This window comes from Myiozetetes cayanensis, unplaced genomic scaffold (assembly GCF_022539395.1).
Source record: "Myiozetetes cayanensis isolate MyiCay16 unplaced genomic scaffold, myiCay2020 scf5-8, whole genome shotgun sequence".
In the NCBI taxonomy this organism is placed as follows: domain Eukaryota; kingdom Metazoa; phylum Chordata; class Aves; order Passeriformes; family Tyrannidae; genus Myiozetetes; species Myiozetetes cayanensis.
The window spans coordinates 54,069,802-54,085,806 of record NW_026087742.1 but is presented as its reverse complement, the minus strand read 5'-3'; the positions used below and the strand labels follow the sequence as shown (position 1 = coordinate 54,085,806).

The window sequence follows — 16,005 nt, the reverse complement described above, 5'->3', positions numbered from 1 at the left end:
AATGAGAATTACCTCAAATTGTACCGCTAATGTTTTCTTACGCACTTGTAGGAGATATTTAGCGCACTGCTACAGAGACATGGGCTTTGTTCGTAGGTGTGCAGTTTGCTCTATTTTTTATATTTATGAGATATGTCACTTATATTCATTTTTTAAAGTGCTTAAATCAAGTCCTTGTTTCTCTCACTTAGGTGGAGTTTAGGAAGACTAAGCTCCTCACTGAAGCATTTTATTTAAGTGCCAAACATTTGAAGGGATGAATATGGTTCTAAGTGCCCATATTCTTTGCCAAAGAACAAAAATAGACTTGAATGGTGGATGTGTAAAACTTTTTTCTGGAATAAGTCAGCATACAACCTTTAGTAGCTCAAAGGAAACTCAGAGTCTGCAGGAATGGGGCTGTTTAAAAAAACTCCCTCTTTTAATTTCAATCCTTACAGGAAGGAAACAGCAAAAGGCTTAATTTTGATTAGCATTAGTAGACTATTAGCTAAAGAATTTGTGGAACAAATGATTTAGGCTACATGATAGTTTTGCTTTACTGATATTTTAAAAGTTTAAGTACTTCCTTTTCAGCTATTTTTCCCATTAATAAGATTTCTCTAGCAGCAGGATACTTTACTTTCTTCTCCTTTGCTAAAAGACTTTTAGACTGTTTTGTTTGATTTTGTCATTCTCTGTTCAGCAGTTCTTTGTCACTCTTCTTGGGTAGTTTCTTTAGTTTTTTGCTCTTTGTGGTAATCTGAGAAGGGAACTACCTTAAATATTGTTACTCTTTGACTAGGTCCTATTCACACTTCTTTCAGTCTTTTTTTTTTTACTGTTTTTTATATTATTTATTATAAGTGGTTTTCATTTTTTTCGTACATTTCAGCTCAGCCCACGACTTTTTTCTCTCCTTTCCTTGTGTGATTAAAACAAATGATAAGCCATACAAGTTTTTTGGTAGTGTCAACATATAGTGAGTTGACTCTCTTAAATAGCAATTTTTAGCTTGAGTGGATAGATTAGTGTGAAGTATAATGGCATATTATTGAATTGTTTCCAATTTTGAGAAGCTTACTTGCATTACTGTGAGATGAGTTTTTTAAATTCTGGAAAGTAAAAACTTGCAAAATAAATACATATGAGGTTATCCCGGACTGTTATCTGAAGAGTATTCATCACATTAGAAGGGGTGTTGTGGACAGTAATTAATTACTTGGTATTTATAATAAATACTGCTGCTCACATCTAGGGCAAAAATGTGATGATACAATACAGTACTAAGTTTAACCACATTAGGGGGCAGTAATTTCTTTGTTTCACTAAGATAGAAGTGATTGAGTATCTTCAAGAAAGCTATATTTGCATAAGTGTAAAATAATCAAGCTTTGTGTTTTGAAAAAGTACTTTTTGAATGGGCAGTTTTATAATATTTTTATAATACTTTATTATGTGATATGTAAGTACGTTCAGTGTATATGGCTGATAAGCACTTACTGATATGTATATCTTAAGTAAACACCTTACAGTAACACTTTTCTCTATACAGCAGCGTTTGTGTTAGTGATGGATTTGTTCTACTTTCAGAGAAATGAAAACTTTTAAATGTTCAGTCTACTTTGATAAGCTGCATGTTTTCTCAACGAGTATTCTAAGTACATTTCTACCATACCCTTGCAGTCTACCATGTGGAAATTTAAGATACCTGGTTTAACATCTGGTACAAATTTAATTCAAAACATAATACTGTCTAAGACTAAGTATATATATATACACATAGAGACATACATATGTATCTATATGAAAAGGTAATTGTTGGCTGTTTCTGGTATTTCTGATAATACTTTATGACCTCTGAAAATTTCTTTTTTAAGTTCTACCGGGCAGAAATTGAAGCTCTTCATTCTTCTGGGACAACTGCAGTTGTTAAATTCAGTGATTATGGAAATTATGAAGAGGTGCTTCTCAGCAACATCAGGCCTGTTCATGCAGACACATGGGTATGTCATAACAAATTGTATTAAAAATATAAACTACCTAGTCTGTACAAAGTATGTAACTCTATAGAAATTAATGCCTACTCATGCAAAAAATGCTAATTGCATGTGTAGAAAGATAACTACATGAATACATGAACAAAATCTCAAATTTTAGTTGTCTATATGAAACTTCATAGCAGTGTATTATGATGTGGTATTCTTGCTGTATAATAAATTTCAATTGTATTGTTTGAAAAAGAATAATTGATCTGTCAGCCAAACAGTTTTGTGCATGTTTTTTTCTCTTAAAAGTTGTTACTTTATTCAACCCAGTTTTCTGTTTTATTTCATGTACATTGTATGTTGTTCTGTAAAGGTTAGGAAGTAGTCTTTTAAATATATGTTCTGAAGCTTTTCACTATGTGTGTATGTATGACTAAAAATAGACATCTGTATCACTTTATTTTGTATCATGATTTTATTCTTGTTTCAATGATTTCTTCTTTGCCAAATATTGTGGTAGATGTCTATGCCTCAAAATGTGTTTCATGAAGTTTAGAATGTATTAACCTTATAGAAATTGGAACTTGCAAAAGGCTTTATTAGTGAATGTCATGGAGACAAGAGATACATTTTGATTTAAAAAAATATTAGGATTACACAATTCTTTGCTGTTTACTCTTATTATAAAAAGCTGCACAAAAAACCCCAAACATATTTGCGTATTGATTCCTTAATGATGAGTTGACTGTGTTAATTTTAATGTCTTACCTTTGGATCATAGAGCCGTGCTACTACTGCTGCAGAGGCTGAACAGTCAACTCCTGTTTCCTGCCAGTGGTCTCTTAACATATACTGTTGTCTGTAGCTCTCAGATGCCCTTAATGACCTCTGAGATTGCCTTTTTGTACTTAAAAAGATATCTGAAGTTCTTCCCAGCTGATGCATTGCTGTTTCTATTAAAATTTACCCTTTTTTCCCTTTGTCTCACTAGCTGAGCTGTAAGGTGCTAGTTACTTACTGTATGATTGTACTTACTTTGACCCTTTTTCTGGGTTAATAATCAGCCTTTTCTTCATGGTTTTGATTACAGTTTTGAGGAGTGACTTTTATTTTACTTCAACCCTCTGAAAGTTATCTCTCACAGTCTAAGAACTTGGACTAGTATTAAGACTAAGCTGATCCTAGTAGTGAGGTGCCAACCTGGAGCACTGGTCATTTTCCCTGCCTCTTCTGCCTGTATCTGACCACTCGCATGTTGGGTCATCAGTCACGTAGCCACAGGATGAGTTGAATGAAATGGACCACTTTTTTGTTCTCCCGGATAGTTTGTTTTATTTCAGAGTTAGTTTGTTAAAGCTGACACAAAATGGTGGGACAATGTATGGAGAGGGCATTCTGCCACTAAGTAGTTTAGGTATAACATCATGCTGCATCCTGATTGAGTCATTGAGGCTTCTTCTTTTGTTGCTCACGACAAAGGACTTTCAGTCCATTCAGAAGTGAAAGATACCTTTCTCAAGGTTCTTTGAATTGCATACATTCGAACAACTAGATTGTAGATAATTACACAAGGTAAATAAATGCCAATCAAACATCTTCACAGTAAACAACTTTTGTTATGTTTTTGGTTTTTTTCTGATGAATTACTGTTTTGTTGCTAGAAGGTCCTCACAGCAGATTTTTGCTGAAGAAAATTGATTAGGACCTTGTTCTTCACTTCTTTTTGTTTGGATATTTAGTCCTCTTTTATTTAGTTCTTCATCACCCATTGGAGTCATGCTCTGATACTCAGGCTTGTCTTTTAAGCTAAACACTGTTGGTCAGTTTCTTTGTCTCAGTGTTCATACTAATATATAAATCTAGATAGCATGCATAAATGCAAAATGAAGTTCTCATGCTGCTTAATACTTAATTCTGTGACATAAGATTTAGGTATTTTTATGATATTTCCTTGTTACAAGAGAACAAAACAGGTACAAGAAAACAAAACTGCCTTCAGTAATTCTTTCACTGATCAATGTTGTTGTCACCAATGAATTTGTATTATTGGAAAAGTTATGCTCATTTTTATTTCAATCCTTCCAGATAATTTCCAGATAGCTAAGTAAAGCCCCCTGGGAAAATGTTTTTGCAGGTACTGGGGTGCATCAGTGCTGGTCACTTTTTAAATATCACCTCCTAAGGGCACAGGAGCAAGCAAAGTAAGCAGACAAGGCAGAAGGCCACCTTGGCTGAATAGGGATCTTCTCTTGGAAATAAGATGGAAAAGGAAGCTATACGTCCAGCAGAAACAAGGTCAAGTGACGTGGGAAGAATTCAGAGATGCTGCTTGCTGTTCTAGGGAGAAAATTTGTGGAGCCAAAGCTTAACTGAAGCTGAAGGTGCCAGAAATGTGGGGGACAATAAAAACAAATATATTTTTTTTCAAATATATTAATGGCAATAGGCAGTATAGAAATATCATTGTCCTGTTACAGGATGAGGATGGTCACCTCACAAACAGGGACAAAGACGAGGCAGAGGTATTTAACACTTTCTTTGCCTCTGTTTCTGTTTTCAACATGGATGATGAACCAAGGGGGTCTCAGTGCCCTGAGCTGGAGGACCGTGGCTGTGAGAATGATCAACTCCCAGTCAACCCTGAAAATGTGTGGCATCTGCTGCTTTAGCTGGATCCCTGCAAATCTATGGGGCTGATGGGATTCATCCCAGAATGCTCAAAGATCTAGCTGATGTCATTGTAAACCCTCTCTTGATGAGTTTTGGGTGATCTCGGGAACCTGGAGAGGTCTCAGCTGACTGGAAGCTGGCAAATGTCCCGATTTTCAAGGAGCAGGACCCCAGAAACTACAAGCCTGTCAGTCTCACTTCAGTGCCTGGTAAAATCTTGGAAGAGATTATTCTGTGAGGTGTTGAAAAACACCTAAAAGACAGTGCAGTCACTGGTCACAACCAGCATGGCTTCATGAGAGGAAAGTCCTACTTGTTGAACCTGATTTCCCTCTGTGACAGGTAACTCAGCTAGCTGATCAAGGAAAGCCAGTAGATATAATCTTCTTGTGCTTTGGCAAAGCTTTCGATACTGTCTCTCAGAGGTTCCTTCTGGACAAAGTTTCCAGCACACAGCTGGATAAACACATCATGTGGTGGGTGAGCAATTGGCTCATGGGTCAAGCACAGAGGGTAATAGTGAATGAGGTAACATCACACTGGTGACCTGTCACCAGTGGGGTTCCACAGGGCTCCATCTCAGGCCCTGTGCTCTTCAACATCTTCATGAATGACTTGGATGCAGGACTAGAAGGAACATTAAGTTTGTTGACAGCACCAAATTGGAGGAGCTGTCGACTCCCTCAAGAATAGAAAGGCCTCTGCAAAGAGACCTTGACAAATTAGAGGACTGGGGTATCACCAAGCATATGAAGCTCAATGAGGGAAAGTGCAGGATTCTGTACCTGTGATGGGGCAACCCTGAATGTACATACAGACTGGGGAATGAGATGCTGGAGAGCAGTGCTGCAGGAAGGGACCTGGGGGTCCTGGTCAATGGCAAGTGGAATATGAGTCAGCAGTGCCCTGGCAGCCAGGAGGGTCAACCACATCCTGGGGGACACTAAGCAAAGCATTACCAGCTGGTCAAGGGAGGGGATTATCCCACTCTGCTCTCCACTGGTACAGCCTCACCCGCAATGTTGGGGCATTACAATATCAGAAAGATCTGAAGCCATTAGAGAGAGTCCAAAGGAGGGCAATGAAGGTGGTGAAGGGCCTTGAGGGGAAGCTGTATGAGGAGTGGCTGAAGTTGCTTGGTCTGTTCAGCCTGGAGATGAGGAGACTAAGGGGGAGACCTCATTGCAGTCTACAACTCCCTCATGAGGGGAAGAGAAAGGGCAGGCATTGATGTCTTCTCTGTGGTGACCACTGACAGGACTCGAGGAAACAGCATGAAGCTGTGTCAGGGGACGTTTTAGGTTAGATATCAGGAAAAGGTTTTTCACTCAAGGGTGGTTGAGCACTGGAGTAGGCTCCCCAGGGAAGTGATCACAGCACCAAGAATGTTTGAGTTCAAGAAGCATTTGGACAATGCTTTCAGGTTCATGGTGTGATTCTTGGTCTGCCATGTGCAGGGCCAGGAATTGGACCTGATGATCCTGATGGATCTCTTACGGCTCAGCATATTCTGTGATTCTAAGTCTTTCTTAGCTGTCTACATTGAAGACTTGTTCTTAATGTAGAAATATATTGTATGTGAGCCCTGATGTCCTGGTATTGTCAGTTTTTCAGACTCCTTTTTGACAGACTTGTTGATACTGAGAAATTATTTAGTAAACTGACTTTAAGGCATAAATTTAGTCTATTTGTTAGAACTGATTACTTTGTTTCAGCACACTGTTTGGTAATCATGTGTTGAATTTAATTTTTTGTCCAACAAATATAAACTGATGAAAGTATACCACTGGGAGGAAGGGAAAAATAAAAGGAAAGCAAAGTGTTGGTCACCTAGTAAGTTGAGAAAACAGCCAAAGTACCACAGTGACCTTATTTTTATGATATGAGCTATTATTTAAGCACCTAAGCATCTGATCTGCTTTTGGCAACCTTTATAATTCTAAAAAATAGAACATTAATTAAATTTCTTTACACTGTTAGTAGGTGGAATATAATTTCATTCTCACTTCATCCTCTACTTTCTGCTCTCTGTTCCTGCTGTCTCGCCAATACTGAACCACACTGCATTAGTACAAGTTGTGTTGGTTTGATGGGTTTGGGGTTTTGGGTGGTGTTTCGGTTTGGTTTGGTTTTTTGGTTAATTGAATGAGGTTTTTGTTTGTTTGTTTGTTTTTAATTTGTTTTGTATTTTCTTGACTGTAGATTGACTCTGCCTCATATTCTCAGGGTTTGTGCTTACCACCTTAATGAATAAAGTGTAACTAGATGATCAAGACTCCTTGATAGTTGATTGTATACTGTCCATTACCCAGTTTGCCCAGCGTTCTTTTAAGTTTTCAGTCTCTCTGACACCTTACATGCAGCTCTTTATCTTTCTGATGGCTAGAAGTATAGAAGATACAGCTGACTTTTACATTAGGTAAATCAAAAATTTAGTGTGTAATTTTTTTTCTATAATCACATACAATACCAATATAAATATATTTAAGAACACTAAAACTGTTTATTTTTTTTCTTAGTGCCTGAAAAATATGTACTAAGTATGCAATTCATAAATATTTTTAATAATAAAATTACATTTGGATTCCACTGTTCTAGAGTTCTTATAAGTGTCTTGTATATAACACTACGATACTGTATCCCTTTAGTTTCCTCAATGTAGCAGGGGTCACTTAATGAAAGTATTATAATCCAAATAAGAAAAAGTCACTGAAAAGCCATTGTAGAAATAAGAACTGCTTGTTTTTTCTTGTAAAATATGTAAAATTATGCTAACAACGGAAAAGCATGGAACGTGAAGGATTTTCCTGAATCACTTAATTTGTTCTGTGAAAAAAAAAATAAAGTCAAGATAATACTTTAAACTCTAAGTCTTAATTTCATTATCTAATTTGTAGGATTTTTTCCTCAATAAATTATGAAAATTTGTAGTCTAAGTGTTCATTGTGTGACATTTTTCCCCAAAGCCTAGTAAGTTCTTGCTCTGTTTTCCATCTCTTTTTCTTTAGTCATACATAGGCCTTTTCACACCCCATTTACACTACAATTACCTTTTTGTTTTGTTTTGTTTGTTTTTACTGTATGAACGAAATAAAGATCATAGCGTTCCCTATATATGTTATGTAGTTTCACCTATATATGTTATGGTCTTATCTGATTACTCTCAAAACAAGCTAGAATTCATATGAACTCTTTCCTTACAGTATTTCTAATTACTTAAAAAATGTAATTATGAAGTGAAGTTTGTAGTTTAGATTAGTTTCCTCTTCCTGTATCTTGCACTGTATTTCTTCCTAAAGATGTAAGAAAGAAAAAATTATTTTTAAGGCATAAGTATTATACATATTCCCAGCTTTTCTGTAATTTGTTCTGTTTTGTGGAGACTGAAAATCCACTTTGCAGCTTTCCTCAACTCATTCCTCCAGGAACGAATGAGCTGAGGAAAGAAAATAGCAAAGAATCTTGGATTACAGTTAATTCATTCTGGCAGACATTTGAGAGCTCAGATTTGATAACCTTGTGTCTTGTCACAGAGCTCCAAGAGCTTCTACACGTGTTGACTTACCTTAAACAATCATTCAGGTGTTGCTTATACCTGTCCCCTCTTGCAGGTAAGTGAAGACTCCTGTGAGTTTTCTGAACATATTTGAACCTCTCTCCAGCAAAGAGCAATTGAAACTCACTAAATGGCAAATGCTTACAGCTGACTCTCTAAACTGAAGAAGACTTTTGCCTATATGTTTTACAGAGGTTTTAAACCTATCCCAGTGTCTTTATTTATGACAGGCAAATATGTCCTTGAAGGATTGGGTGCCATTTCTTTATGGCTTTTAAGCCTTGGCGGCCTTGACACCACATTGTGGTCTTTTCATCTTGTGGGTCAAGCAGGAAATCTTTCCCATTGAATAATTAGGTAGATGCAGTAGATAAATGTGTGTTGGTTGGGCCTTTTATCTAGCTTTTCTCCTCACTGACTACACTAAAAACAAGGCTGTTAAAAGAGAATGGAACAGTGTACTTGATCAGTTCTAAGATTCCTGTAGAAAAAATGTCCCTGAATATTGCATCAGAGAAGAACTTGATGTCTTTAATTCTTTGGCTTCTTTACTGTTAGGAAGATCTCTCAATTAATTTTACAGTTCATAATAACTCAGTACTCAATTACTTAATGAAGGCTGAGTACTTTGGACTACTCTTCTTCCTGAGTGATGGTGGATATTGAAATTCATCTAAAACATTATTAGTATGAATTTAGTTTCCACAAAAGGATATCATTTGGCTGTATGTAAGCATTTGAGGTATATGCAAAGCATTTGAGATATATGCAATAATTTTGTTGGGATGTGCTTTATTTTTCATCTCATCAGTATGTGGTGATTTCATTTGCCTCTGTCCTGCCAGGCTGAAAAATTGCTTTTCATACTCCATCTTAAACTTTTTTTCCATTACCAGAGACTTTTTGTACTTACTGGAATTATTGCCTCAAATTCCATGATGTCTTTTGCAGAGCATCATCATACATACCTTACACACAATTAACCTTCGGGTTCTGTCAGGATAATTCTTTATGTAATTTAATTATTTTCCCAACCTTCTTTTAAGGGGCATTATTTAGAGTCAAGCATTGTGGAAACCACTTACCCTGTTAAACTGCTAGTAAGTGTTTTTCTTTAGCACCTCTGTCCTCTGAGAAACTACATAGTTTTTCAGACTCTAGCTTGTATCCATGTTGGAATATAGACAGATGTTCACAATTTGACTGTTTCTCTGAAAGTTAGTCACCGTTAGTGGAAACATAATAATTGACATGGAAAGGTGGTTAAGGAACTGCATTTTATTTTTTCATAAACTAAAAGCAGGCAAATTTTAGTTGAGGAGGTAATTTATATTAAGTGGGCATAAAACTGGTTTTCTATTTTCTGTCTGTATTGTTAGGTGTTGCAAAATATGTTCGAGACTTCAACTTGAGCATTTCATATTCATCAGATTGTGAAATACTGTTGAAAATTGTCACCAGCTGTACAAATTGGATTAAGAACACATTCTTCTTGGAGTTTATAGTTGTTGAAAATAGCTGGGACAGTTTAAGCAGCAAACATGCAGCATTGTACTCAGCCCCTTGTTATTAATTGTAATTGCACACAATGATAAATCATTATTCAGAGACTGCATATGGGCTCCTTAGTTTGTTTATTTTAAAAGATACTGTTTCTCACTAAACACTTCCCTTTAAAGTGACATGCAGTTTTATTTTGAGATAGTATAGCTTAACCTGGTTTAAGTATTGGTTTTGATCCTGTTCTCATGTGATTAAAAGTTCTTGAGATTCTCATTTTGAGAATTCTGAAGTATTTTATGCTTGAATTTCTCTGCATTGCGTGTGTTGAGATTGAATATGTTGAGTAAGTAAAAGAAGTTTGTTGTGTAAAAATGTCTGGACTGTTCTTCCCATCTCTGTTTTCCTGTTTCCTTCACATTTCAGTGTTCTGAGTTTGTCCACATTTTATAGATTAATTCAAAGGATTTTAATTAAAGAGGAAATTGGAGGAATTGGTGTAGTATTCCTGACTGGTTGCTTTCTAGGCAAGAGAGATGTGATACTCTTGGCTTGGTATTGCAGAAGAGAACCTATGACAAATGTAATCTGTAGTGGGCTATGTGTGTATGACACCAGACTTTACTCCTCTTTATGCATACAGGACATGTTGAATAGACACATTCTTTAATGCACTGAAGTTTCCTTGTACAGGGATGGTTAGTATCTGGAATGCTTGAGGGTTTTTTTCCATGTTTGATGACCTGCATTATCAATAATAATATCTGCAAAAAAGAAATCTTCTATAATGTAAGAACTAAAAGAAGCAGCTGACTCTGAAGGCATGCTTTTTTTTCAGAAAAGTGATTTGTTTTTTCTCAGAAGTGTTAGAGCATAGGGAATTACTCTTTTGGTTTTTTGTGTGTTTTTGGGCTAGGAGCTTGGGGGAGTTGGTTTGTTTGGGTTTTGTGTTTGGTTTTTTGTTTTGTTTGTTTGGTTTGGTTTGGTTTTGGTTGTTGAAGAGCTCTTTGCCAAAGGGAAGTTCCCTTTGAGAGAGTTGCTTAATAAGAAAACAATAAATATGTGATGGCTATGTGGGGGGGGTTCCATGTTTTATGCATTTATTGTGCATGTCACATGTTGAACATCAAACATGATAGGATTCTCTAACTTTATAACTTGAGACATGCTGTTATACAGGAGGATATCAGGGGCTATCTCATTGCTCAGAAAGATTGTGAAGCCCATTTATCGGTGGTTGTTTCTCTTTATCATGTTGTGGTGTTTTTTTAGTGGGTGTTGTTTGTTCACGCAGGGGTTTTCTTCGTGTTTTCTGTAATACCTAATTGGAAATGTTATTTCTGACTTATTACTAAAAATCTTGAGAGCTTATTTCGTAAAGGTTCATGTTGATAAAGTATTTTGCTGAAAAGGTTTATATAGTTATGTACTAGTATCTGGTTTCCTTTTTGAATTTGTTCTTGGTGTTCATCTGTTTTCCCATGTGGGCATTTTTGTTCTCTCCTTAGACTGTGTTTGCTCATATAGGACTTTCCCTGTGGGTCCAATGGCATATAGGAGCAAATGAAAGGAGTTGTGTTTAGCTATTGCAGTAATTTTTGTTCCTTTCCTGACAGAGCTCTTGCAGTGGTGTTTCAATGTAGCTCTGCTGATGAGCATTCTTGAGTGCTAGGATGGAAAGTAAAATTTTACGAGATACTGGATACAGACTTGTAAGATTTCTCTTCTTGCTTGCATTCCTTCTTGGCCCATTCCAGTCCCACTTCTTTTGCCTGTACACATAGTCAGCCTCCTTTTGATGTCAGACACACATCAGGTTGTGTCAGCAATCATCGCTGCTGGGTGTTTCGAAGTCCAGCCTTTGGAAATTGCATCATAAATCGTAGAGTTTTATCACTGTCTGGGGAGAGAAGTTGAGTCCCCAGTGACAGAGCTGAATCTCCCACAAGCCCAGGCCAGTTAAAGGAGGGAGCTACTCAACAAAGGTTCATCACTCAACCTGGAAATGGACTTCCCCCTCTATCAAGGTGGGAAGGGAAGTACTGCGAATGTGAGTAAATTGGTGCTGGAGAGGGGTTATTATGCAGTGTTTTTACTTTTCTTACACATGGAAAATTTTGGGTTTGTTCTTTTTTTTTTTTTTTACTTTGTTCCTAACTTATTGCCTCATTCTGTGTAGATACAAAAATTGTTGAAGATGGAATATTACAGATTTAGAATAACAGAATTGTTTGAGTTGGCAAAGACCTTTAGCGTCACCCGGTCAAACCATTTAGCAGCACTACCAAGTCCACCGCTAAACCGTATCACTAAGTTCCACGTCTACACATTTTTTAAATACTTTCAGGGAGGGTGACTCAACCACTTACCTGCACAGCCTGCTCCAAGGCTTGGCCTCCCTTTTTGTGAAGACATTTTCCTGGTATCCAACCTAAACCTCCGCTGGAACAACTTGAGGTCATTTCCTCTTGTACTATTGCTTGTTACTTGGGAGAGGAGACCAACCCCCACATTGCTACAACCTCTTTTCAGGTAGTTGTAGAGTGATAAGGTATCCCCTGACCCTCCTTTTCTCCAGGCTAAACAACCCCAGCTCCCTCAGCTGTTTCTCACAGGACTTATGCTCCAGACCCTTTCACCAGCTTCGTTACCCTTCTCAATGTTTTTCTTGTAGTGAGGGGCCCAAAAGTGAACACCAGATTCAAGGTGCAGCCTCACCAGTGCTGAGTAGAAGGAGATGATCAGTGCCCTAGTCCTGCTGGCCACATAATATCTGATCTGAGCCATGATACCACTGGCTTTCTTGGCCACCTGGGCACACTGCTGGCTCATCTTCAGCCAGATGTCAACCAGCACCACCAGGTCCTTTTCTGCCAAGCAGCTTTCCAGCCACTCTTCCCCCAGCCTGTAGTGCTGCATGGGGTTGTTGTGGCTGAAGTGCAGATCACAGCACTTCACCTTGTTGAACCTTATATAATTGGCCCCAGCCCATTGATCCATACTATCCAGATCCCTCTACAGAGCCTTCCTACCCTCGAGCAGATCAACACTCTCTCCCAACTCAACGTCATCTGCTAAGTGACTGATGGAACACCCTTGTCCAGATCACTCCTAAATATCCTAAGCATAAGTGACCCCAGTACTGAGCCCTGGGGAACACCACTTGTGACCAGCCACCAACTATTCTATCCTGGAGCACTATAAAGAGTTTCTAATGTTTTTAGGCATATTTTGCTCATCATCATTTTTTGAACCTATTACAGAACTTGCAGGGTTGCATGGTCTGGTTTCTTTTTGTTTCTTGAAGTCATGGTTATTAACCAAAAGGTGCAATTCGGCCTGCAGTTCCAGTGATACAGCAAATACTTCCCCCTCACCCCCTTTCACAGAAGAGTATGGTTTTGTTCACAAGTGCACTTAGTGCAAAGAAACTGAATTTTTTCCAAGTCTATGCAAATATTCTTTTTCGCTGTATACTTAGGATAGTCTGTATTACCAGCCTGTTGAAAACATTTCCACTTCCACTTTGTGGCTTTCTTCCTGAATTAAGTAAATCCAATCTGTCCATTGGGTGTTAAATTTGTATAGAATAACTCACTTTAGTGCATCGACTTTTCTTTTAGAAATTGATTGAAAATAAACCTTTAAATATTTATAGTTTGGTATTAGTACTGCTCAGTGAAGAAGGTTTTACTGATAAAAGGGATATGGTCTGAATGGTTTAAAAATGCATTTGTAAGGAATTTTTAAAATTCATTACTTTTTTTTCTGTATTGAGAACACAGTGTGAACTTGCAGGAAAGTATGTCTGTTTCAAGCACAAACCTCACAGGAAGAGTTGCATATTTATTTCAATATGTGCCACAGGGAGTGACTGCAAGTATGAATAACCTGTGCAATACCCTAAAGGGGAACCAATAAGCTAGTAACATGTCTGTGGGATAATCATGGCTCAGGTTTACATTATCCTAGTTTTATGAAAATGTAATTGAAAAGTTGTCTATTTAGAAAACAAATGAGTGCTTTGTTTCCACAGTTGAAGCAATGAAGCCCAAAGAAACATCTGATTCCAAGTTAACTGTTTTGTTGCTTTTAGTTGTCACAGATTAAGTACAGAATAATTTTCCTTGCCCATGCATTTATTTTCCATTTCATGAATTTTTTTTTCTGAAAAATCTACAGATTTTCTGTCACTTGCTATCTAATGGTTATTGCTTCACTCTAAAGTCAGGATGTGTATAGTTTTAACAGAATAATTTAAAAATTTTCTGGTCTTGAAGCTCAGCTGCTTTATATTTTCAGTAGAGGAAAAATGAGATCATTTTAATTAAAAGTAATAGTGTGTACTAATTTAATATCTTTAATTACTGTGTAATAAACCATTAATTGTTAAGTTGCTGGTCCTGAGGAATGCTTTGTAGAATTTTTCAAAAACTGGCCAAGAAAATGTGTAACTATTTGACTTCTGATGTTTGGTTAGTGAAAGTCAACAGAAAATATTTGTTATCAAAAATTCAGATGCTAAAGAAAAGACTGCTCATGGAAGGGTCATCTTGAAATTTGGAAAATGCAAAAGCAGCAGTTGTTATGGTATAGTTCGTGACACCTAGTTTTACACACCATAGTTAGGAACATATTTTCTTGTGGCCCCTGTGTGTTTGGTGGAGAAAAAGACATACCCTCATAAGGATCATTTCCTTTTTCTAGTTGTAAACAAGGGAAACAATGCGTATATGTTTGATTGTTTTTGCTGTTCTGTGGCTTTTTTTAATGATGTTACAGCAAGTTTGGTGTAACAAATTGTCAGTAACTGTTGTGTACAGCAAAATCTAATAGAATTTGAGAAACAGTAAAGGAGAGAAAGATGCCACTAGTATAGTAGATTAAAAAATTTTGTAAGTGGGTAGGAATTATCCTGGTTGCAACACAGAATGGCAACAAACAATAATTGTGTAGTTACAATTCATAGTCTCGGATGTTCTTAGTACATCATATAGTACCATACAGTAAGTCAATTGTTTCCCTTTAAGGACAATTAAATTTACAGTAAATTTCGTACAAGTTGCCGTAATACATTTGACGTTTCCATTTCTGTCACCAGTCTTACACAGTATAATATAACAGTTTATTGTAGTGAAACTAAAGCTAAAAACTTCAGCAAAGCTATTGATGGTTTTGATGTAAAAGTCAAATCAGAATTACATATGGAGGACTATAATATAGCATATATGAGTTTATATGCATCTGTATGGTACCTGTACTAATTATCTAATGCTTGTAATGTCCTATATATGTAGTGAGGTGCTTACTGGGTCATGATTTTCAAGTAACAGAAGAATTTGTATACCCTATAAATCCTTTACAATTTTTTATCCTGCATATCCTTTACAGACAGAAGATAATGCATTAATAGGGCTATGAGTTTATATTAATGATCTGATGTCAGTGAAGGATCAGCTGTGTGCAGGTCTAGCAGTATAACCTTGGTCCTCTCATTCATAATTTAACTCAGAAATTTGAATGCCCACAGGCCCACTCTAATATAGATGTGTACTGTGGAAAAAAACCCTTAAATTGTGAGCATCTGCAGGCTTACGAAGATTACTCTGGGAGATTACTCTGTGACAGGAAATGATATTGTAAATAACAAACCTAACTTGCCAAGAAAATTGATCAAGAACAAATATGTTGAATAATTCTGTGACAGATACCTCAAAAAGGCTTTTGTCACAAAGTCAGTACTTGGTTAAGAACCTTGAAAAATCTACTTCAGTCGTAATTTCCCTTTAACTTTGAATTTTTACACCTCATTTGATAGTAGTTTTTGAAATTATGGCCCAAAGCCACTCTAAGATTATGTAACTTAAAACTGATTTTTTTTTTTTTATCCCCCACAAAATCCTTCTTCATTCTTAATTAGTCTGGAGTACAAAGAATCCAGATAAAGTAAAAGTTTAAGGAAATATGGTAGACACTTCAGCCAATTATTTTTTTTCCTTGCACATATAGGATATATAATATATTGCATATAAAACAATTACATTGAGCTATTTCTAGGACTTGTGAATTTCTCATTATGGACATAGTATAGTTTTTCTCTTTGTTTTCATTTTTTGCTACATCTGGAATATCTTGCAGTCTGTTTTCAATTGATACAAGCATGGGTAAGTAGAAAATGCAGACACCAGGAAAGTACTCAAGGAGATAGATGAACACTGGATGACTAGGCAAAAGAGGCAAATTTTAAGAAAGGAATTCAACCAGCAAAATAAGAGATCACTTGTGTGTTAACAGCAGGAGGCTGCTGTTGGC

General features: G+C 36.7%; 1 protein-coding gene across 1 annotated transcript in view; it reads left to right on the top strand.

Moving 5' to 3' along the window:
• TDRD3 (tudor domain containing 3) overlaps nucleotides 1–16,005 on the top strand; it is a 99,583-nt gene that overhangs the window by 73,976 nt on the left and 9,602 nt on the right. Inside the window, exon 12 of the mRNA XM_050333989.1 lies at nucleotides 1,860–1,985. Coding sequence (XP_050189946.1) covers nucleotides 1,860–1,985 — 126 coding nt within the window. The remainder of the gene's footprint in view (nucleotides 1–1,859; nucleotides 1,986–16,005) is intronic.